Source organism: Sparus aurata, chromosome 23 (assembly GCF_900880675.1).
Source record: "Sparus aurata chromosome 23, fSpaAur1.1, whole genome shotgun sequence".
Classification (NCBI taxonomy): domain Eukaryota; kingdom Metazoa; phylum Chordata; class Actinopteri; order Spariformes; family Sparidae; genus Sparus; species Sparus aurata.
The window spans coordinates 12,557,486-12,581,350 of record NC_044209.1 but is presented as its reverse complement, the minus strand read 5'-3'; the positions used below and the strand labels follow the sequence as shown (position 1 = coordinate 12,581,350).

The window sequence follows — 23,865 nt, the reverse complement described above, 5'->3', positions numbered from 1 at the left end:
GTTTTAATCATTTCAGTGTCAGCAGACATTTTAAGACATAAAGAGAAACTTGAAGCCTCGAGAGGAAATCAGCTGCTCAGGAACTGAAACCTGTGAGACAAAATGCAAAAACTACATCTGAGTGTTGAGAGTCAGTCAGTTAATATTAATGAGAACACAGAGTCTCCTTTAAGTAACAGAGGAGAGACAAACTTGTCACTGACTGCCCTCTAGTGATTTTATGAAAGAAACTGTAATGTATGTGTATTAATGACATACATCTGAATAAAGAATACATGATCCCTAAATTACTTGACTGAAAGTGGCTACATTTATATTAATGACATACATTTAGCAACATTATTGCCTCTTAATTTGTAGTTAAATTTTATTTCAGTGACCACATTGTTGTGCTGTCTTTGGGCCTATTATGAACAATTGACCGTTATTATGTTTTGTTTCATTTGATGTTTTCTATCAATATATCTCATGGACTGATTTAAAATTATAATATTATTATGTATGATAGAAAATACTTCATGCTTTGGCTCCTTTGGCCCAGCAGAGATTAGTTGTGTAGGTTTTTGTACAGCTGCTCAACAACTCCAGTCACTGTGTCTCTCGAGCACAATAATAAACAGCAGAATCTTCAGTCTTCAGACTGTTCATCTGCAGATACACCTGCTGTCTGCTGTTGTCTCTGGAGATGGTAAACCGGCCTTTGACTGACTCAGAGTAGTACTGGGTGCTACCACTACTGCTATAAATCCACCCATATGGAAAAGATATAGATACATTTTGCTAAGTTTTTACGTGTTTTGTCTGAAACTTGTAAGTAATATATATGACAGTCAAACCAAGAACAAGATCCTTAGTAAATTTGTGTAAAATCAAACTTATATAATTTGGGAACCTATAAGTACTATATATGACAGTAGATCCACATACAATATCCTTAGTAGATATGTGTAATATCAAACTTATATGAGTTGGGCAATCATTAGTGAAACCAAAAGCTTGCAAGTGTTGTATTAAAACCTTACAAGACATATGTAAGATGCCACATATATGAAACATACAAATAAAAAAAATAACAATCTTCTTATAAAATTACAATGAAAATTACATTAGATGACCAAATGAGTTTTGGGTATTTTTTTTAAACATTTTATGACACTTCCCAAACCCAGGTTTTTAGCTCACACCTTCTTCTGTCTCAAATTATTAATTTTCCGAAAATGATCACATGGGGAATATTTGTTGTTATTTTGAATTTTATGATACATTTTATCCAATAAAATAGGCAAAACACATTTTTATTCGCACAGATTTTCTTTTAAAGTTCTGTATGCAGCAAATTTTCAAAATTGTGTATTCAATATCAAGCAAAATAAAAATGAGATTAAAAAAACCACTCCCTCCTTTCTTGCTGTAGAAAGATTTTAATTTTTCACAAAATTAGCAAATGACATTACACAAGTTGCATATTTACTTAAAATTCAGAAAAGTGGCAATGGATTTTTTTTCTTTTTACATGACCCAACTGACCCAAGTTGATTAAGATGCAACTTTAAGTTGTTTTGCACTTGTCTCTTTTTGGACGTTACATTGAAATACATACAAGTTGATGACATGCATTGCAAAGGTATCAAAGAAGAATAAATGTATTTGTCATTCTGATATATGCCATTTCATCATAGTTACATTGGTAATAGATTTGTGTTTCTCACCTTAAAGTTAAAGAACGTACAGTTCAGTCACAGTACAATTACACTCAATTACAGTAACAGTAATAGCAATTAGTTACTTTCCAGCTCAGCGACCCTAAATTAATAGGTGACCATCTTCACATTTAGTTCACAATCATTCATTTACAATAATATGTCTTCAGCAGCCGACACACAAACGAGCTGGATTGTGGACACTGAATATACATACATGGTCCAACTACCTGAGTAGTGTTTATGGCTTTGTGAAAGCCTGTGGGAAAGTGCACCGTTGACATGTAGCTCAGTGGAGTTTTGATAAGAGAACCTCTGGCTAACTTCTGCACTGTGCATTTACCATAGTTCCCTATGGCATATAAACACTGATCACCAATGTCAATAAAGTGGGAGACTCTAAAAATACTCCCATCCTTCAAAAGCACAATTGAGTTGTTTCTTTGTTTTGTTTTGCTGTAGGTATGACCATGTACAACTTCTGCATTTACAGCAATTCTCTTGTAGTAATTCACCACATAGTTTGTGGGAACCTGTTTCACTGTGTGGAGGGCAGCTTGATCACCAACAGATATTAATCTTACATTTGGTGGACCAAGGGCAGTCACCTCAGCAAACTTTGCAAACTTCTTGACATGATGCTTTTCGGTTCTCATTTCATTACAGAAATCTTTAACCTCTGCTGGTGCATTTGTTAGGAATTGTTTTGCTAAACGGGGAAAAGCACGGGACAACATCACTCGTTTGCATATTTGTTGTGGTACAGCTTGACTACTTTTTACTTGTTTCAGTAGGTATCCATTGAAAGCTTCAAACATAAAGGCTGAGTGGGCCCACAATGGACCCCAATGCACAACACTTTGGCTTAAATGCAGAAGTGAATGAACATTGAATGTCATGTGCTCTTCCCCATACAGCGCTTGCACACCTCCAACAAAGTACACTAATGCGTCATGGGCGTGATTTATCTGCTCTGTACTTAATTCAGATCCCAACAGAATGCTTATGCCCTCTATCAGTAACGCCCAATGAGAGTGATACTTCTGTGGAAGTATGCCTTTCAGAACTGGCAAGCTATAATACAGAAGCCAGTGTTGCCACTCGTGGGCTTTCCAGAACTTGCGTTCAGTGAGAGATCTTGGAACTCGAGCAACAATACCTGGTGGTTTTATAGACAAGAGGTGTCTGTCCATGATTGCTGTTTGTGTGCCAATGTACCATGGCTCAGAATAGCTCTTAGAATCGATCCATAAAGTCGCCATTTGTCTACACACGCCAAGCAACACACAGTGCATATAGTCAGGGACCATCCCATTGATTAAATCAAACTTTGCTAAATCTACAATAGCAGATGGGCCCTTTATGCCCAATATAGTCTTCCCTTCTCTTTCAGCAATTTGTCCTATTTCTACTGTGGTTTTGTGATTTCTGTCACTTGGTTTTTCAGCTGAACATGTGTAAACTCTTGAGTTTCCTTGTCCTTTCCTCATTTGCACCCCAGGGTGAAGGCAGACTCCACAGCCATATTCATCATTAAATTGCTTAAAATTCTGTAGTAAAGGCCTTGCTACTGCATCACACACACAGCACAATGGGTGCACCTTCACATTTCTCCATGACTGATCAATAGGATGATGCCACTTAAAACCAGTTTTTGAAAGATTGGCACATTCCTCCACAAATGGTTTGAAGAAACAGGTCATGTCTGGCTTTTTGGAACCGAACCACAAAGCACATAAAAGTACATGCTTATCTCTGCACTGAGGGGGTATCTCATTAACACAACACAGTATTGGCCAAATACTAAATTTAGAGGACTGAAAGACTGGTACACCATCACAATTAAATGTAAGGGAAAGGAAATCCACTTCACTGTTTGACTGCAAGGCCTGATATAAGGTGCCATCACATATATCATTTATTACTTCTCTACTACTGTCATCAGCAGGAAAACAGAGATCATGCATACCCTGATTCTCAAGAATATCTTTCAGTTGGCCCTTTAATGGAATACTGATAAAGAAATGTCCTTCGTGTAAACTGGCTTTTACTGTTATGGATGAGGAACATGACACGCATGTAAGTGTTTCTTCTTGTGACTGTGAAGTGCCAAGGTACTTAGTACATACGCTGCAGTAATGATGGTGTTCAAATTGATCTACAATACCAGCTAATGGTTTCCCCAAAAAATACTTGCTTGCTGGAATTGCACTTGTCCCAGCAGAATGTAACTTTAAAAGTTTCAGCAGGTCTTCCATCAATACACCTGTAGTGTTGTGTCTCAATGCAAAGGAGAGAATCGAGATGCAACTTTGCTCTTCCGTTAGTCCTTGGGTGTGGACATCATCTATTGCTTGAGGTACATTGTCCTAAAATTTCAGAAAAAGAAGCGTTTTATTAAAACTTATCAGGTTCTGTGTTTTTATTTTTCCACTACATAACCTTGTTTTGGTGTACAGCACTTAGCACAAAAAAATTTAATGGAATTCACAACACATGAAGAATCAAAAAAGAGGAAGGACAGAAAGTGTCGGTACACTTACATGAACTGCGGAAATGAATGTGTGAATGTTGTTATTGCATTGGTTGTCTTGTGATACTTTATTTTCATACCAAATTATGTAATAAACTTCATAAATGTGTGCACTGTAGTTTTGTCTCACCTGTGTTGATGTGAAAGGCTCTGCTCTCTGCTCTTCGCTTTGGCTGGGATCTTCATCAATTTCCTAAAAAGAACACAAATCCATTATTTATCAATAAGATAAGATAAAGAGGGAGAGGGATGGGGTATGGGAGGTGACAGATATAGTAGCTGTAGTTTGAGAGAGGGTGTGTGCGAGAGAGAGAGGGAGGGAGAGAGAACAGTGTTTAATACTGTAGTTTTGTCTCACCTGTGTTGATGTGAAAGGCTCTGCTCTCTGCTCTTCGCTTTGGCTGGGATCTTCATCAATTTCCTAAAAAGAACACAAATCCATTATTTATCAATAAGATAAGATAAAGAGGGAGAGGGATGGGGTATGGGAGGTGACAGATATAGTAGCTGTAGTTTGAGAGAGGGTGTGTGCGAGAGAGAGAGGGAGGGAGAGAGAACAGTGTTTAATACTGTAGTTTTGTCTCACCTGTGTTGATGTGAAAGGCTCTGCTCTCTGCTCTTCGCTTTGGCTGGCATCCTCATCAATTTCCTAAAAAGAACACAAGTCCATTATTCATCAAAAATATAAAAAAAGGAGGGAGAGACATGGGGTATGGGAGGAGACAGATATAGTAGCTGTAGTTTGAGAGAGGAGAGAGAGAGAGAGCATTGTATAATACTGTAGTTTTGTCTCACCTGTGTTAATGTGAAAGGCTCTGCTCTCTGCTCTTCGCTTTGGCTGGCATCCTCATCAATTTCCTAAAAAGAACACAAGTCCATTATTCATCAAAAATATAAAAAAGGAGGGAGAGACATGGGGTATAGGAGGAGACAGATATAGTAGCTGTAGTTTAAGAGTGTGTGTGTGTGCGAGAGAGAGAGAGAGAGAGAGAGAGAGAGAGAGAGAGAGAGAACATTGTTTAATACTGTAGTTTTGTCTCACCTGTGTTAATGTGAAAGGCTCTGCTCTCTGCTCTTCGCTTTGGCTGGCATCCTCATCAATTTCCTAAAAAGAACACAAGTCCATTATTCATCAAAAATATAAAAAAGGAGGGAGAGACATGGGGTATAGGAGGAGACAGATATAGTAGCTGTAGTTTAAGAGTGTGTGTGTGTGCGAGAGAGAGAGAGAGAGAGAGAGAGAGAGAGAGAGAGAGAGAGAGAGAGAGAGAGAGAGAGAGAGAGAGAGAGAGAGAGAGAGAGAGAGAGAGAGAACATTGTTTAATACTGTAGTTTTGTCTCACCTGTGTTGATGTGAAAGGCTCTGCTCTCTGCTCTTCGCTTTGGCTGGCATCTTCATCAATTTCCTAAAAAGAACACAAGTCCATTATTCATCAAAAATATAAAAAAAGGAGAGAGAGAGATGGGGTATGGGAGGAGACAGATATAGTAGCTGTAGTTTGAGAGAGGAGAGAGAGAGAGAGCATTGTATAATACTGTAGTTTTGTCTCACCTGTGTTAATGTGAAAGGCTCTGCTCTCTGCTCTTCGCTTTGGCTGGCATCCTCATCAATTTCCTAAAAAGAACACAAGTCCATTATTCATCAAAAATATAAAAAAGGAGGGAGAGACATGGGGTATAGGAGGAGACAGATATAGTAGCTGTAGTTTAAGAGTGTGTGTGTGTGCGAGAGAGAGAGAGAGAGAGAGAGAGAGAGAGAGAGAGAGAGAACATTGTTTAATACTGTAGTTTTGTCTCACCTGTGTTGATGTGAAAGGCTCTGCTCTCTGCTCTTCGCTTTGGCTGGCATCTTCATCAATTTCCTAAAAAGAACACAAGTCCATTATTCATCAAAAATATAAAAAAAGGAGGGAGAGAGATGGGGTATGGGAGGAGACAGATATAGTAGCTGTAGTTTGAGAGAGGAGAGAGAGAGAGAGCATTGTATAATACTGTAGTTTTGTCTCACCTGTGTTAATGTGAAAGGCTCTGCTCTCTGCTCTTCGCTTTGGCTGGCATCCTCATCAATTTCCTAAAAAGAACACAAGTCCATTATTCATCAAAAATATAAAAAAGGAGGGAGAGACATGGGGTATAGGAGGAGACAGATATAGTAGCTGTAGTTTAAGAGTGTGTGTGTGTGCGAGAGAGAGAGAGAGAGAGAGAGAGAGAGAGAGAGAGAACATTGTTTAATACTGTAGTTTTGTCTCACCTGTGTTGATGTGAAAGGCTCTGCTCTCTGCTCTTCGCTTTGGCTGGCATCTTCATCAATTTCCTAAAAAGAACACAAGTCCATTATTCATCAAAAATATAAAAAAAGGAGGGAGAGAGATGGGGTATGGGAGGAGACAGATATAGTAGCTGTAGTTTGAGAGAGGAGAGAGAGAGAGAGCATTGTATAATACTGTAGTTTTGTCTCACCTGTGTTAATGTGAAAGGCTCTGCTCTCTGCTCTTCGCTTTGGCTGGCACCTTCATCAATTTCCTAAAAAGAACACAAGTCTATTATTAATCAAAAAGATAAAAAGGGGGAGAGATGGGGTAAGGGCAGGAGACACAGAGATAGTCCTTGTTACAATAATATTGTAAGGTTAGTGAGAGAAAGAGAGAGAATATTTACTGTAACAAGTTCAACTCAAATATACATTCATGCATACATCTATATGATACTGTATGCAATACATATCAATCTTAATCTTGTATGAATGTTCATATTACGGTTATTGTGTACTGTCCAAATATTAGACAACTTGTATTTTGATGCTTTGTTTGGCAACATTGTTGTTAAAACGTTCATGCAAGTAAAGCCTTTTGAATTTTACTGAATTCACTTTACGAGGTGAATAGAGCTGACTAACAGTAGTTGCTGTAAATGCTGTAACGTTACCGATCGTTTCAACATGATGGTACATCAGCCTTAAGGTCTGTAAACACCAGGTACATTATAAATAAACAACATGAAAAACACCTATGCCAGCTGTGCACATTTTGGTGAAGCTAACATTATCCTTTCAGATTCGCAACTTTTGCAGTATGTCCACACATGTCAGGGCTTGAATGATATTGTGTATGGCAGGCTATAAGTAAAATAATATCTTATAAAGTTACATAACTGTTGAAATGTATACCTTAAGCTCCTAAAACCGAGAGGACAAGAACCGGGCTGCACTTACATGTCGTTGAGCAGTGTGTTTTTCAATGTCAGTCAAAGTTCTGTTGATTTTCCTAAGGAAACAGTCGACAGTAACGTTAACTGTAATTATTAATTACACCAGCATTAAAAAAATAAACGTAGCACAAACCTTTTTTTCCATCTTGTCAAAGTACGTCTTGGAACGTTTTCTCTCAACCAATCTTTTTCTTTCGTGTTGAGAGTAACGTTGTGTTTTCTTTTCGACATAGCTATTACTGTAACTGTCTTGTAACGTAGCTAACGTTAGTCAACTAGACTGGGCAAGCAACGCTATCTCACGCAAATGTCCTCAGCATCCATGCTATAACCTAAACACGCCGTAACCAGTTTTACCGCTCGCAAGCTTCCGGTATCTATACATTCAGTGGCGGGATTGTACGGTGCCCGGGAAGGGACACTGTGCGAGATCTCGCGAGACCTCCCAAACCAACGGTACATCTTTGAATGAAGACGAACGGCGGTACTTGACGGCGGCCACCCAGATTTTGCTTCTACGCAGTTGGGTGAATTTAGAGGTATGTGAATTAACGTATGTTTTTAAATGTGTTTGCTTAAATTCGACTTATTCATGTAACAGTTGATTTTCTGTCTGGCTAAAGTTAATTCATTTTCAGCGTTCATTTAGCTAGCTAATTTAACAGTCACTTAGCTAACTTTAACCTTAACCGTTAACATTACCCAAAGTGGCGCATTTTGGAAGGTAACGTAACATAATGTTAACATAAATTAGCTCTAATAGGATTTCTATGATAGGCTAATAACACAAATGAAACCTAAAACCCTCATTATGTTTGCAGGAATAGATAAAGTTACGTTAACTAACCAAGGATTACAATATTCTGTCATTGGAGAGCGAAAATTATAATTAAACGTTAAGGTTGCAAGTGATCGGGACTGTTCAGCTGTTATCTAGATTCATTTTTCCAATGGAATTTTCAATTTACAAGACAGAATCATGGGAAATGAATAGATTACAATGGGTAGGCTTATCATTCTAAGCATATAATACATAATTTTCTATTTGCTGCAATATAACAGAACATTTGTTTTTGATCCTAAACTTAAAATGTAACTTATCCCGATCAGTAAATAGAATAATTATTTATATTATATATATACTATATCTGGTTGCACAGCCTCTGGCCAAAGTAACCATAATCAAGAACATCTTGTAGCCAGTGATGTGTTTCCTGCAGCTCTCTATTGTCTGTTATAGCAAACACCAGACCCACTTGACCCTCTCTGGTTGGTTGTAGGCTGTGGAGGCTCCTTTCAGATAGGGCTGGGCTGTATGAAAGAAGTAAAAATCACAATAATCATCAGGACTTTTCAATATCAATATACTGTACATCACAATATGTGCTCACCTATGTGAAATTAAGATTTATGTCACATTTATCTGCGTGGTAATGTAAAGTGTGGTTTAAAACCAAAAATGCAATTTTCAGTTAAATTCCTTCAAATATTTCAGATCAAATTAAGGTAGAAATTATGGTTAATATGTGCTTGGTGTTATCAATTTAGATAACAGAATGGTATATCACGATATATAATGACATTTGTCTTAAATTTAATTCTGAGTGGCATCAAAAAAACTTTAATATAACTAGCCTAAACCTGCAGATACCTGAAGTTTTTTTTTGTCCAAAAAAGGCTGTTAAGGTTATTCATATTTTCTGTCTACTCTATTTATTGATTGCTAAGCTAAGGACACATGGAGAGGAAGTTTGCCGTGGTGCAGTGGAGTGAAGGGGAGGATTTTGGAAAGCTCAGCGAGATAAAAACTGATGCCATAAGGGGGTATGATGATTCCAAGATGGACCACGATGGGAATCCCATTTCCAACTATTCAACTGTCATTGAATGGCGCCATGGGAAGAAACAACGAGGAGGGTGGCCTCACTACAGAGGCATCGTCATCTTTGTTAGTGGTAAGATAGAGTTACTATGGCTTTGATTGCAGATTGTCCTCTTTAATTTACAGCATTTCAAAAGAATTTGTTAGTTGTTCAAACATGAATAGGGCGAGATTCAGCCTGTTTTAGCTCATGTGTTAACTTTCATTGCCAGTTGACAGAAGACTTTCTCGCATTTGTTGTGTTGTATAAATGATAAATGGATTTGGAATGTTATTGGTGGAATGTGTCCACAGCAATAAAACTGTTTAAGTACAAACTTCAAACATTCAAAGAAGTCAACCCATGTTTTAAAATGTAATTTGGTCAAACAGAGCTCATACTTTTGTTGTAACAGTTTTGTCACCATTTCATCATGTATACCGAACTACAAATGCAAGAAAGTTGTTAGTTGGCAGTGAAAACTTGTTTCAGAAACATGCAATCATCTACAAGTTAACCTGACTAAAAGTTAATGCATAAGCACAACTAATACATGGTTGATTCCTTAGTTATACCCATTGTGCTCTACACAAACACAAGTACTGTGTTGTTTTGCTGAAAGTGTCCTAACATATCAGTATATCAACTGACAATCATGTCACTTGACATGGCCTCTGTCAATTTGACATTGAAGGTGACATAATAATACTTTGACTGTTGACACCAGGTGGAACAAACCTTTTTGAATGGTAACGTATGATTGTGTCAGGTGTCATGTTTGCCTATTGCATAACCCCTTCAAATGAAATGCACATAGGAGCAAACATCACCATCTTGAAGTATATTTTCAGTATTAGTGTTATGAAAAAGTGATCTGCCATTTGAGTATAACTAGGGTATGTCTTTTTCTTTCCTTCTTTAGCCACTCGTTTTGAGACAACTCGTAAACTTAACTCACTGCTAAAGGAAGACGAACCTGCAGAGCTGGCAAAGAGGGTGTCAGTGGCCCCCCAAAAATATGGGGATGATTCGGAAGGCTCAACCGATACTGAGACTCAGTCATTGCAAGTTAAGGTGATGTGAATTTACTTTAGCTCCTGTGTATTGACCATATTTCCCAGTGGTAACGTAAAAAGAATGTGTAAGGGGTTGGCACTACTGTGTAATAGGCATTACATCTAGCTAGAAAAGAAAATATGTAAAGATTACTGATTCTTGATGTTGATTCTGTTGTACAGTATGGCTGGTCAACTCCAGCGTAAACCATGTTTGTCTTTTGGTTTTCTATCTGATGATTCTATTTTTTTCTCTTGACACCCAGAGGTCAAAGGTTCCCACGAGGACAGACCCCGCAGACGAGTTTCTTAAGCAATATGGTCAATCACAGCCTTCTCCAGATAATCATAACAATCAGAGGAAGACTGCAGTTGAATTAAAGCAGGAGATCAAGGACCTAAAAGCAGAAAATGCTAAATTGAAGGAGATGGTTCTTCGAGGTATCATGATATCAATAATTTAACCATTAGACAACTATTACACTTTTTTTCTAAATGACTGTAGGCTGAATTGACTGTGTTGTAGGCTAGTTTGGCCTAAAGAAGAGGGTTGATAACTAATTGTTTTTTTTGATATACTATGTCTAGATGTGCCAGGACTCCTACAGAGCATGAGGAATATAATTGATTCGGCTGCATCTCCTGAGAGATCCAGGTTGGAGCTTAACACACCACCGCTGGTCCTCCCAGGTTCTCCGCAGTCCGGGTCCAGTTGTCCATCTGCCACTTCACTGCTGTCCGTACCCAGATCTACGGTGTCCAGTTCCAGGTCTGCATCTGTCACTCCATCACTGACTGTCTCCCAGTCTTCTAAGGTAATTGTTTTATAAAGAATAAATAAATACACCACATAAAATAGACCTTTTAATGATTATGGCAGATCTAATCTGCTTTTATGTCTAAAATCTGTTGGGCTGAACAAATCATACATTTTCTAACTTTAAATGCTTACCTTGTGTCCTTGTCTAAACAGGTTGAGATCCATCCTGGGACCGGAGTCATGGTTGAGAGACTGGCATGGGCCTATGCCCTCAATGCAAATTCGGCCTCAGTATTTGTAAGACATCTGCTCACCGCAGTCTTCCCGGTAGAAGTACTGCTAGTGAGCAATCTTCGGGGCAACAAACGAGGCAGAGGAGATGCTCGTCTACCGCTGGACAAAATAAATTGGATGCCATTTACAGTACGTTTTCAGGTTTTCATGGTCATATATTTGTCATTTTACAACACAGGGTTGCAAAACAAAATGAACTGTAACCCCTTCATACACAGTACAAATATACAGATAATTGAATTTGGAATGAAAATAGATTAAAACAATATATACAGTTAATTATATAGCCTATATCTACATACGTATATACACCTCAGATTCAATAGGTGTTTCCCCAATAGTCTCTGCTTTTGTGTCTGATTTCATCCTACTGTACTAAGCTTTTGCATTCTTGTTTTTGTTTGTTTTTGTTTATATGTAGGTGCAACTCTTGAGAGGTGGCCAGGGACCCAGCTCTCCAGCATTGGAAGCACGATCAACGCCAAGATTACGGAGCTCCGGTCAAAAAGTAAAAACGTTGCTGTGTCCGCAGCTCTCCATTAAACTGTTTTGTTTGCTGTAAGTTTTACACAAGTGTATCACATAGGCCTTGGCCCTGAGCAAATACTGGTACTGACTACTGTCTGCTGGAAGCATGTGTGGCACTTTAACCATACTACGCACTGCTTAGTGCTTGTTTAGTGAAGCATGCTAAACAGTAGGCAGTACTAGCATTTGCTCAGAGATCTTTGCCAAGGTTCAACCTTAGCTCTATCCGGGTTAGGGTCGAGTGTGAAAAACGCCTGCAGTTGTTGCAGATGTTCGCTGTCTCTGAGGCGCAGCTCTGAATGACAGCCAGCACCGTCATTTGACATCACTGGAGGCAGAACAACAGATTTTGCAGCTGCGCACCAGAGACACAGAGAACATCCTCAACAACTGCAGATTTTTTTTAACATTATATCCCTAACCTCGGATAGATAGAGGTAAAATTGATTTCCCTTTAAGCCCTGTTTTTCCTTTCTTTGGATGTGAAGAGGCAAATCAGTTAGATGTGTACACCTGTTTGTAATGACAACAATTAGTTGAGGGTGACACTGTTCCCATATTAGTAGTAGTAGTAGAATAAGCATTTGCTCTTCATGTATGTATGCAGGCATGACACGTGTTAAATATCATAACTAATTGAGAGTCATATTTCTATCTTGCCACTAGTTCATTCAAAGAATATCTTTGAAAACACGATCTTTCCTAAGATTATAGTTTACTGCTGTTTGTTTACTGCTGTCGGCACTGTAATCCCAGCAATGTTCCACTGTTAATAAAGACATGTTTTCAACATAACAGATCTATACAGACTGCATTTATATCACTATATGGTGAAATTAGTTGTTCTGTGCGATGACCAGGCAAACCACGTCTTGCCAGTTTTAAACTTGTTTCATCCAAGACAGTATCAGTATAGGAACATATGAAGTCCTGTCATTTTAATATGTGATTCATATGTTTTTGACTACAGAAACATGTATGAAATGTCATAAATTAATACATAAAAAGCATATATTTGTTATACTGTAATGGAAATTTGCATTGCCAGACATATAAGAATCTAGTTTAAAAAAACATAAAAAAGCATAGTTTACATGACATTAACATACAAAAAATCTATATATGATTTATATATTCATATATAAAAAGTATATGTTTTTATACTGATATGGTGATTTTAATGGACTGACATATGACAGTCTTATAAAAAACATATAAATAAAGCATAGTTTACCTTTAAATTAAATGCACTTTACACACAAAAATCATATATATAATATAATATATTTATATAAAAAAAGCACATGTCTTTATAACTAAGACATGTAATTAAAAAGTACAAACATTATATTGTACACATATGGAAAACATAATTTGCCATGCGCATTCCTTATAAACAATATATGTAATGTTTACTTGATTCATTTTTAATTCTTATAATTATGTTGTATGAGAAAAATGCAAAAGTGGCCACTTTCATGAGTAAATCATAGTATGAGACATATAAGTCTTATAAGACATACAATACATATAAAACATAAACATTTACTATTAGAGGCTATGGGAAAGTCTCATAAGTTTTTTCTATTTCTTTTCCATATGGGCAGGCAACCCACTCCAGTCCTTTTCCAGGAGCCTGTCTGATCCAGGCCATCTCATAGTCACTGAATGTGAATCCAGAGGGTGTACAGGTCAATCTGTGAGATTCTCCAGGCCTTTTAACCACTGGTTCAGATTCTGTCAGAGTCTGACCATCAACACCTGTCAAGGCAAAAAAGATCCACATTTAGTTACGTTCCCAACAACAATGGAAATATTTGAAATAGAAATCAGTGTATATGTTCACCTGCCCAGCAGACAGTTAACAGCAGCAGTCCTGTCCTATAGTCCATCATGTTAAACTGTGTGTTCACTGTTCTCTGTCATCCTCTCTGCAGTCAGATAAGTAGAGGAGGAAGACATCTGAGTTTTGCATTGACTCCTCCTGTGTGTGTGTGTGTGTGTGTGTGTGTGTGGGGGGGGGGGGGGGGGGGGGGGGGTTGACCATATTTATTACTTTGTTTGTCAGGCTGATGGACTATTATTCACAGTGTTTCTCTTATTTCTATTCCTAAATATAAAATGTATAAACTGTTACTTTAAATACATTTAGGGGGATTCAGTCCCGACTGCTATGTCTTTTTTACTTTCTCATATTTTTTTTCTTTTTGTATGACGATTGCCAGAAGGACACAGTTCATTCTCAATAAATTAAACTAAAGAACCCATTTTCTTAGATAAATGTTTGGAATCTTGTTCTGGACTGAAGTTTGCTGATTATCTGACTGTGTCAGGGTTGGGGTTTTAGAGGGGAAAACTCAGGATAGAGGAGGTGGACCCAAATGCAGTTAAACAGGGGACAAGAGGCAAAATCAGGGGAAAAACAAACGGCGAGCTTTATTAATTAAAAGTTGTCAACAGACAAAGTATCAAAAGAAAGCAAGGCAAAGTAGCAACCAAAAAAGGCAAGACAAAGTACAAACCAAATAGCACAAAGTTCAAATCAAAAGGCAAAACCCAAATCCAAAAACACATACCGTGGGGGAACATGGAACAGACAGGAGCAGGTACAAGAACTGGAGCATGGACACAGAAAGAGGCTGACAAGAACAATGACCAGACAAGGAGTGAAGGGAACACAGAGACTAAATACACAGACACTGATGACAAGACGAGGAACAGGTGAGGTGGACCAACAGGTGAGACAACGAAGGGGAGGAGCACATGAGAACATGAAGGGAACAAAGCAATAGACAAGGGAGCCAGAGGGAAGAACACAGGAAAATACACAGGAGAACTTAAAGGACACATGAGGGCATGGAAAAACAAGACACAAGACAAGATACAAAGACATGGAAATCAAATACAAGAAACCACAAGACAAAACCAGACAAGAACACAACAAACAGATCTACAGTCATGACAGACTGCAATCTGTCGAGTGTTTGACGCAGAATCTGCTTGACTGTGTTTTGTTATTTCAATAAAAACAATGTGTCAGAATCAAACAAAAATGTAAATGTTGTTCATGTTCATGAATCAATGGACAAACAGCAATGACAGAAATGGGTGAAACTGTAATACCTGATATAAAACAATACAACTGAGGGCATAAGACTTGATTCAATAAAAGATACTGCTGCATTTACTCTCTTTTATCATCATGAAATTAGTTTATCTTATATGCATTAAAGACTTGAAAGCACATACAATTTGATGTCTTAAACTATCAATATATTTGTGATCTAATTTAGATCTAAATTAAAGGTTAGACTAGTAATAAGAAGTGTAAGAACTGTAAAATGGGGCAGAAAAGTTTTAATTAAAAAAACTTTAATGCTCCTTAACATGACTTTTATTCATCTAATAACTTTTTAAAAGTTGTACATTGTCTTAACTTCAGAAGTTTCTTGGGAGATCTTGGACGGCCAAACAAATTTGGAATTGAATTTAATATCAAACATTTCAGTTTAGATAAAATAAGAATTCAATATTGAGTCACAACTCTGAATTTTCCTGACTGACAGTTACTCAAAAAGCGTGATACTGAGACAAGTGAATGTTTCCAGTGGTGTAAATAGAGGAAGTAGTTTTTGTATGACTCTCCTGTTATTGTCTCTCACTGTGTCTCTTCTGGCACAGTAATACACAGCAGTGTCTTCAGACTGCACATTCTGTCCATTTAGAGTTACTGTGTTCCTGGAAGAGTCTAAATCGATACTGAACTTGTTCTTCAGGGAATCTTTGATGCGTGTGGTCCATCCAACACCTCCAAATATAATCCACTCCAGTCCTTTCCCTGCAGGCTGTCTGATCCAAGCTGTAGCATAGTCGCTAACAGAATAAGAGACCTGACAGGTGATGGTCAGACGTTGACCTGGCTGCACAGTCACAGAGGCTGGCTGTGTTAACTGTTCACACTTCACACCTGTGGAGGAAAACATGTTGAATATTGAATGAGTGTAATAACAGTGAACAGTCAGTGTGCTGTGATCATACTGTCAGTGTCTCTGCCTCAGTGAGACTCACAGGATCCAGCAGCCAGCAGCAGCAGCAGAGCTACAGAGAACATGGTTGGTATTGAAGGTGATCTGATGGGAGCTTCTCTTCTTCTGCTGCAGCTGACAGCATGATATCAAGTCTTTATAGCAGACTGTGAGGAAGTTCACTTTGCATAAATAAGGACAGGATATAAAAGAAGATGTAACTATCCCGTCACTATTGTCAAGACCCTGATTTGTGTCACCATCTACATTATTCAGGGAATGAAGATGACATTTTATATACATATAAGAACAACACTGATCTTCTGACTCTCAGCAAGAAAGCACATTTTTGAAAAATGTTACTAAGCAGATTTTGTGATTGTGTTTATGTGGGTGTTTTTGATTTTTGTCTGAGCCTACAAGTCAAACAGTTATGGGATAGAGATTCTCTTATTTTGTAATTCAAGATGAGTGATGCTCCATAATTCTTCTTTGACACCAAAAACAAATGGTAACCTGAGGGATTTTTATTCACACATGCCCTCATTTATTTTTTCAATGCACTATTTTTCTGAGGGGATTGCTGTAGCTCAGCAGGTAGAGTGGGTCAGCTAGTGATCGGAAGGTTGCTGGTTCAAATCCCGGCTCCCCCAGGCTGAGTAGAGCTGCATGTCAACCCCAACATGCTCCTGAGGGTCCTGAATTGAGCTGGTTAGTTGTCCAGGGTGTACCCTGCCTTTGCCCGGAGACAGCTGGGATTGGCTCCAGCAACGACCCCTTAAAAAAGGGATACATTGGTTACAGACCATGACTGTTTGGACCTCAGTCAGTTGTTAATATAATTATGTAAATCTGTGACTCTTTCACTTAACTGTGTTAAGATATTTTGTTTTTCTCTATAAACTGAGCTTGTGGGAGTATGTAGAAGCCAGAAACAGGACACTCAAATGTGTAATAACTGAATGACACAAAGTCCTTCACAGTTTTATATATGGTAAAAGAATGTAATTATTAGTGGAAACAATTTATGAACATTCATGTTTTTGACAGGTGATGGTCAGACGTTGACCTGGCTGCACAGTCACAGAGGCTGGCTGTGTCAACCGTTCACACTTCATACCTGTTAAAAAAGCAAACTGTTTTGTCACAAATGATCAAGTTAAACTGCAAAAGAATAACTGTTGACTTTGACAAATCCAGAGAGACTCACATCCAGCTGCCAACAGCAGCAGCAGAGCTACAGAAAACATGGTTGATGTTGAAAGTGACGTGTTGTGAACTCCACTGACGGCCTGATGGGAAGTTTTTATAGCTGAGTAACAAGGAAGCTCACTGAGTTTGCATAGAATCAAACATATGAAGCATCAATGTTGGTCTGACTGAAGCCAATAGAAGAGTCTGTTGACTGTTATTATATCTGCAGAGTGAAAACATGCAAGGAAATCACCTCTGCTTTACACATGATATTTTCATTTCATTACACACTCAACTGGAACATTTTGAAAATGTCCCTGTTTTTACAGAAATGAAACAACTGTAAATGATTATCACAACTATTCTTACTGTGAATATTACATGAACCATAAATGATGGAAAACTTCTGTCTGATGCTGCTGGTTGGCATGACATATTTTTATTCATTTCAGTGTCAGCAGATGTTTGAAGACATACAGAGAAACTTGGAGCCTCAAGAGGAAAACAGCTGCTCAGGAACTGAAACCTGTGAGACAAAATGCAAAAACTACATCTGAGTGTTGAGAGTCAGTCAGTTAATATTAATGAGAACACAGAGTCTCCTTTAAGTAACAGAGGAGAGACAAACGTGTCACTGACTGCCCTCTAGTGATTTTATAAAAGAAACTAACATTATTTTAGAATAGTATATTAGTATATTAGAATAACAGAGGACACAAACTATTTATGGGATCTTTATTTCTCTGATAATCTTTAAAAGGGAGAGATTAATATCTTATCCTTCAAGACTCAAATTATTTCATTTATCTTGGTTCATGATATCCCTGACTGAAATGCATTAACCTTTTGAATAAAGTGACCAAAATCCTCAGCGGACTAAAGCTGTATCTAATGCAGTAATTCAGCTTAGTGTATTAATGAGAATACATCTGAATAAAGAATACATGATCCCTTAATTACTTGACTGAAAGTGGCAACATTTATTTTAATGGCTTAATGAAATGTATGATATAAAATACTTTATGCTTGGCTCCTTCAGCCCAGTAAAGATGAGTTCTGTAGGTTTTTGTACAGCTGCTCAACCAACTCCAGTCACTGTGTCTCTCGAGCACAATAATAAACAGCAGAATCTTCAGTCTTCAGACTGTTCATCTGCAGATACACCTGCTGTCTGCTGTTGTCTCTGGAGATGGTAAACCGGCCTTTGACTGACTCATAGTAGTATTGGGTGCTACCACCACTACTGATATAAGCAACCCACTCTAGTCCTTTTCCAGGAGCCTGTCTGATCCAGTGCATCTCATAGCTACTGAATGTGAATCCAGAGGCTGTACAGGTCAATCTGTGAGATTCTCCAGGCCTTTTAACCACTGGTTCAGATTCTGTCAGAGTCTGACCACCAACACCTGTTGAGACAAAAACATATGCGTGTCATTGGCTTGGCAGCACAGATAAACGTTATCTAAAATTTAAGATCAGTGTAGATGTTCACCTGCCCAGCAGACAGTTAAAAGCAGCAGTCCTGTCCTATAGTCCATCATGTTAAACTGTGTGTCCACTGTTCTCTGTCATCCTCTCTGCAGTCAGATAAGTAGAGGAGGAAGACATCTGAGTTTTGCATTGACTCCACCTCACAGGGAGTAACTGGATTTGACTTGGATCGCAGTTACTGTTTGGTGAAACTGGTGAATGATTGTTTATTGTACATGACTCTTTCCTTCAAGGGAATCTGTTTTTACATCCACATTGGCTGGTGCAACAATATGACAGTGATCAGCATTCTTCTTCTGCTGTGGAATCATTTTTCATCAGCTGAAAACCCAGAGACTGTAACGTCATACATCAGCTTCTGTGAGGACTGCGTTGTACCATCACGCACCAGGGTGAGCTATAACAGTGGCTGAAGTTATAACAATAAAGGTTGAAGAAGCATTTAGGAGTGGGGACAAAGACAGTTTTAAAGAGTCAAAGTACAAGTTTAGCAAGGTGGTGAGAGAAGCTAAATGACAGTACTCTGAGAAACTCCAACATCAGTTCTCAGCCAATGACTCTGCTGCTACTGTCTGGAGTAGACTCAGGAAGATCACAAACTATAAACCTACAGCCCCCACCATCCCTGTGACACCCTTCATGAGCTCCAGCCCAGGATCTCCCCCTCCCCGACCTCGGCAGGAGCACCTTCTTTTCCACCATGGCCCACCTCTGCACCCTCTCCCCACACCACAATGACAACTCTCTCCATCCTGAAGAGGGATGTCAACAGACTCTTTAAGAAACAGAACCCCTGCAAAGAAACCAGTCCTGATTGTGTCTCTCCATCTACTTCTGACCTCTTTGGTAATGAAGTCCTTTGAGCGCCTTGTTCTGTCTCACCTCAAAACCATCACTGACCCCCTGATGGAGTCCCTACAGTTCGCCTACAGAGCAAAAAGGTCTGAAGACGATGCTGTGAACACAGAGCTTCACTACATCCTCCAGCATCACAACTCTACTGTCAGTTAATATCAATGACAACACAGATAGACATTATTGTCTCTGAATTTGTAGAAATGTTTTATTTTCTAGTGACTACCTTACTGTGCTGTCTTTGGACGTTTAATTAACACATAATCTTTGTTGTGTTTTGTTTCATTTAATGTTTGCTAACAATATTTCACAGGAACAGATTAAAAATTATGATATAATTATGCATGATATAAAGTACTTCATGCTTGGGCTCTTTCAGTCCAGTAAAGATGAGTTCTGTAGGTTTTTGTACAGCTGCTCAACAACTCCAGTCACTGTGGCTGTCGAGCACAATAATAAACAGCAGAATCTTCAGTCTTCAGACTGTTCATCTGCAGATACACCTGCTGTCTGCTGTTGTCTCTGGAGATGGTAAACCGGCCTTTGACTGACTCAGAGTAGAATTTGCCGCTACCACTACCGCTGTCAATCCAGGCAACCCACTCCAGTCCTTTTCCAGGAGCCTGTCTGATCCAGCTCATCCAGTAGTCACTGAATGTGAATCCAGAGGCTGTACAGGTCAATCTGTGAGATTCTCCAGGCCTTTTAACCACTGGTTCAGATTCTGTCAGAGTCTGACCATCAACACCTGACAAGCCAAAAATGAGACACATGTCATGCTTGAAAATGGTCGCAAAATTAAAATGACAAATCAAGCCCTGTAAAGACCTTCACCTGCCCAGCAGACAGTTAACAGCAGCAGTCCTGTCCTATAGTCCATCATGTTAAACTGTGTGTCCACTGTTCTCTGTCATCCTCTCTGCAGTCAGATAAGTAGAGGAGGAAGACATCTGAGTTTTGCATTGACTCCTCCTCACAGGGAGGAAACAGCTGACTGGAGATATTCATCAAAACTTGGTAACTAATGTCCAAGAGTCTAACATGTTTTACTTTCTTTAAAATGTCAGTCAGTAACAACACAGTCACATTTATTCCATAAATACAGACTTGTAATTCTTAATTCAGACATCTGACACATTAACATACAGGTTTTATTCAAGCTAATGAAATAATAATTAATCTTGTAATCAATGCTTTGTTTCTTATCAGTCAATTTGAGAAAAACTGGCAGCACATTAGAATGTTTACAACAATAAAAGTAATCTACAGTTTAATTCTGATCAGCAGAATCACTTTTATGAATATTGCTTGATTGTTGTCTTATACCATCACACAATTAGCAGGTGTTTTGAATAGATTATCAATTTTGTTTTGATCAAGACACACTGATCAAATCATTTTCAATCTGTTTTTCTCTTTTCAAACTAAATTCAAATAATCTATGGTTGATACATTTACATAAAGCTATTGATGCAACATGATGCAGTCCCTCACTCCATGCATCATTTGTTCATTTAATGTTCAATTGAGAGTCCAAATCTGAAAATGAAAACATTATTCTTTATTTCATTACTTGGGTAGAGCAGACAGACCAGATGAAATGTGTTTCATTGTTAACTGGCCTCATTCAATGGGACATTATTTGTTTTCAAAGTCCTGACATGCTTCATTGCTTCTCATACAGAGATCAGTGTAGTTCAGTGTTTGTACAGCTCTATAGTCTGCTGTGTCACTGTGGCTCTCGTGCACAATAATAAACTGCAGAGTCTTCTTGTTTTAGACTCTTCACCTCTAAGGACACAACATTTCTGGACGTGTCTTTGGTGATGGTAAACTGGCCTTGGACACTTTGGGCAAACATTGTGCCAGTTCCACCATCAATTCGTCCGATCCATTCCAGTCCTCTCCCTGGTTTCTGACGAATCCAGTGCAGCCAAGTCAGATCAAGTTCTTCCACTTTACAGGACAGAGTGACTGGTTGTCCAGCTCTGCTGACCACTGGCTCTGAGGAGGTGAGGGACTGACCCTGAGAAGCTGAAAGAGACAGAGTTTAGATGACGAGGAGCCAGCAGACATCCAGAGCTGTTGTTCTCCTCCTCTGCTGACACACTGACACTGACTTCACTCACCTGAAATGAGAGCCAAGAAGAAGAAACTCAGTACAGCTGTCATGGTGGAAACTTGGCTGAGTGAGGCCATAAGGCTTTTATGAAGGATATATACTGTGCAGGCAGAGTGGGCGGGGACTGTTCATCAGCGTGTGAATTTGCATTTTATCAGTCAGAGATTTTGGAGAAACAGTTTTTAAACATAAAGACTAAATCTGAGAAAAGGAGGAGTGTTGTTGAGAGTTAGACTGTGTGGTGTGAATTTAAGAAGAACATTAATACAGTACAAGCTGAACTATCAGCCTCATGCTTTCATTATAAACTGATGGGTCACTTCAGTGAGGAAGAATACTGCAAAGTCTTCTCTGAGAGTCTTCTCTTTGTGACAGAGAGAGAGAAACTTGAAACTGACTGACATCTAGTGGTGGTGGAGCCCTCATGTTGTGACCGACTTTAGATACCAGGGCTCGTATTCCAAAAGATTCTGAGAATCCTCTCAGAGAGCTCCTAACTCAACCTAAAAAATCCTAGCAAGGAGTCTTAGCTTAGGAGTGATTCCAGAACATTCTCAGAGAACTCTGAGCAAGGAATGGACAGAAACTCCTATCTTAGTGAGGAGGTGTGGTCGACCCCGTTGCTAGGTGTGAGTCATCATTTCAAAAGCTGTGATTGGTTGATCCTAAAAGCTAGATAAAAAATATACTTTTTGTGATAATGGGCAAAGGATGGACCCTCAAATCCATAAACTTAATCATAGAATCTAATCTTATGAAGACTGTGTAATTGTAAATAATATTTCACATAAAAGAAAATATCTGTTAAATGAATAGTAAGCTATATTTAAAAATTATCCTACAAAATGTGTGAAAACGTAGGCCCACTTGCACAGTATTCACATAGTGACAGTTATATTTATTTGCTTATATTAATTGCCATGCTGGTAATTTTTGCACTTTTAACTTTCGACATTTCAACTTAATTTGGTATTAACGAGGGTAAAATGACTCAGCTTTCATCAATGTCTGTGATTACTGACCGGCCTATAAGAAGCAGTGTTGTGATGATTTTCATTTCGGGTGGTATTGCATTGTGGCGTTGGGTTGGAGAAGTAAGTCCATCTCTAATGAGATCAACCACAAACATGATTCCTGCACGATCCAATCTGTAGCGTTTCATTAATTCACTGTCATCCAGTGTTTGGAGAATATCTCTCCTGCCTCTTCTGTCCGCCATTTTGTCCTCTGCTTAGGGAACTCCTAAGCCGCTTAAAAGTCCTCTTCCCTGCTCTTAACAGATCTCACCTTAGGAGCTCTCTTAAGAGCTAGCATTCTTTGGGAATAGCTTTTATCTTTACAAGGATCTAATCTTCACTTTTAGGGGAAATTCTAAGAAAACATCATGATTCTAAGAATTAATTTGGCCACTAGGAGCAACTCTTTGCACTAAGAATCTTTAGGAATATGGCCCCAAGTCATACAAACATTATTGTGGATTCATTTATTTTATTCATACCTGGACAATGATTTACGCATATCGTATTGCTTCCATTGCCTGTTATGTGAGTGATTGATCATTACGGTAAGATATTCAATGATTTGTTTTAATGCTTATTGTTGTTAGTTAAAGGTGCACTTTGTACGGTGGCCCAGAGGTGTCAGGCCAAATACAAAAGCCACAACACGAATACAAAAGCCACAACACAAATACAAATGCCACAACACGAATACAAATGCCACAACACGAATACAAAAGCCACAACACGAATACAAAAGTCACAACACAAATACAAAAGCCACAACACGAATACAAAAGCCACAACACAAATACAAAAGCCACAACACGAATACAAATGCCACAACACAAATACAAATGCCACAACACGAATACAAAAGCCACAACACAAATACAAAAGTCACAACGGAAGTGACCCACAACGGAAGTGACCCAAAACGGAAGTGACCCACAACGGAAGTGACCCAAAACGGAAGTGAACGGCAACGGATGTTGACAATGCGGCGGATTGTTGCTGCCATTTTAGGACCCGTGTGCCGGCTGTCTCTGGGCAACACAGAGTCCAACCTCGTCCTTGACTTTTTTCCAGGCTCTCTCTGTGTATCTGTTTCTGTCCCCGAGCTCCGGTCTCTGTATGCGTAGTGTGGTAGTATAGTACGGAGCTAACGAGCTTCGGGGCGCCGAGCACGGAGCATTAGCCCCAGTTAGCACAACAATAGAGCAGCTAGCTTTTCTCGCTTG

At 38.8% G+C, this 23,865-nt stretch overlaps 2 protein-coding genes and 3 gene segments (V, D, J or C); 1 reads left to right on the top strand and 4 right to left on the bottom strand.

Annotated features, from left to right (window-relative positions):
- Positions 1–1,401: 1,401 nt before the first annotated feature.
- LOC115575952 (uncharacterized) lies at positions 1,402–7,833 on the bottom strand. 16 transcript variants are annotated; one of them, XM_030408386.1, is made up of 14 exons: positions 7,574–7,833; positions 7,445–7,496; positions 6,694–6,756; positions 6,485–6,547; positions 6,242–6,304; positions 6,033–6,095; positions 5,786–5,848; positions 5,577–5,639; positions 5,276–5,338; positions 5,029–5,091; positions 4,820–4,882; positions 4,592–4,654; positions 4,364–4,426; positions 1,402–4,069 (listed from the first exon to the last, which is right to left on the bottom strand). In XM_030408386.1, the coding sequence occupies exons 1-14, from the start codon at positions 7,669–7,671 to the stop codon at positions 1,847–1,849; spliced, it is 3,066 nt and encodes a 1,021-aa protein (XP_030264246.1). In that variant the 5' UTR covers positions 7,672–7,833; the 3' UTR covers positions 1,402–1,846. The 16 variants fall into 16 exon arrangements, with proteins under 16 accessions (XP_030264246.1, XP_030264248.1, XP_030264247.1 ...); XM_030408388.1 differs by lacking the exon at positions 4,364–4,426; XM_030408387.1 differs by lacking the exon at positions 5,029–5,091.
- A 21-nt stretch (positions 7,834–7,854) lies between these two features.
- On the top strand, positions 7,855–12,610 carry LOC115575954 (uncharacterized). The gene is made up of 7 exons (XM_030408404.1): positions 7,855–7,979; positions 9,169–9,395; positions 10,225–10,376; positions 10,624–10,798; positions 10,946–11,172; positions 11,331–11,540; positions 11,833–12,610. Exons 2-7 carry the CDS (start codon positions 9,179–9,181, stop codon positions 11,971–11,973), a joined length of 1,122 nt encoding a protein of 373 aa, XP_030264264.1. The 5' UTR covers positions 7,855–7,979; positions 9,169–9,178; the 3' UTR covers positions 11,974–12,610.
- An 887-nt stretch (positions 12,611–13,497) lies between these two features.
- Positions 13,498–16,063, bottom strand: LOC115575152 (immunoglobulin heavy variable 3-23-like). The segment is given in 4 exon segments: positions 13,498–13,603; positions 14,538–14,578; positions 15,617–15,906; positions 16,008–16,063. Coding segments are annotated over 4 exon segments (480 nt in total).
- Positions 16,064–19,286: 3,223 nt separating this feature from the next.
- Positions 19,287–20,387, bottom strand: LOC115575151 (Ig heavy chain V region 6.96-like). The segment is given in 4 exon segments: positions 19,287–19,401; positions 19,532–19,575; positions 19,951–20,252; positions 20,339–20,387. Coding segments are annotated over 4 exon segments (510 nt in total).
- An 846-nt stretch (positions 20,388–21,233) lies between these two features.
- LOC115575150 (immunoglobulin heavy variable 1-46-like) lies at positions 21,234–21,676 on the bottom strand. The segment is given in 2 exon segments: positions 21,234–21,538; positions 21,634–21,676. Coding segments are annotated over 2 exon segments (348 nt in total).
- Positions 21,677–23,865: the final 2,189 nt, after the last annotated feature.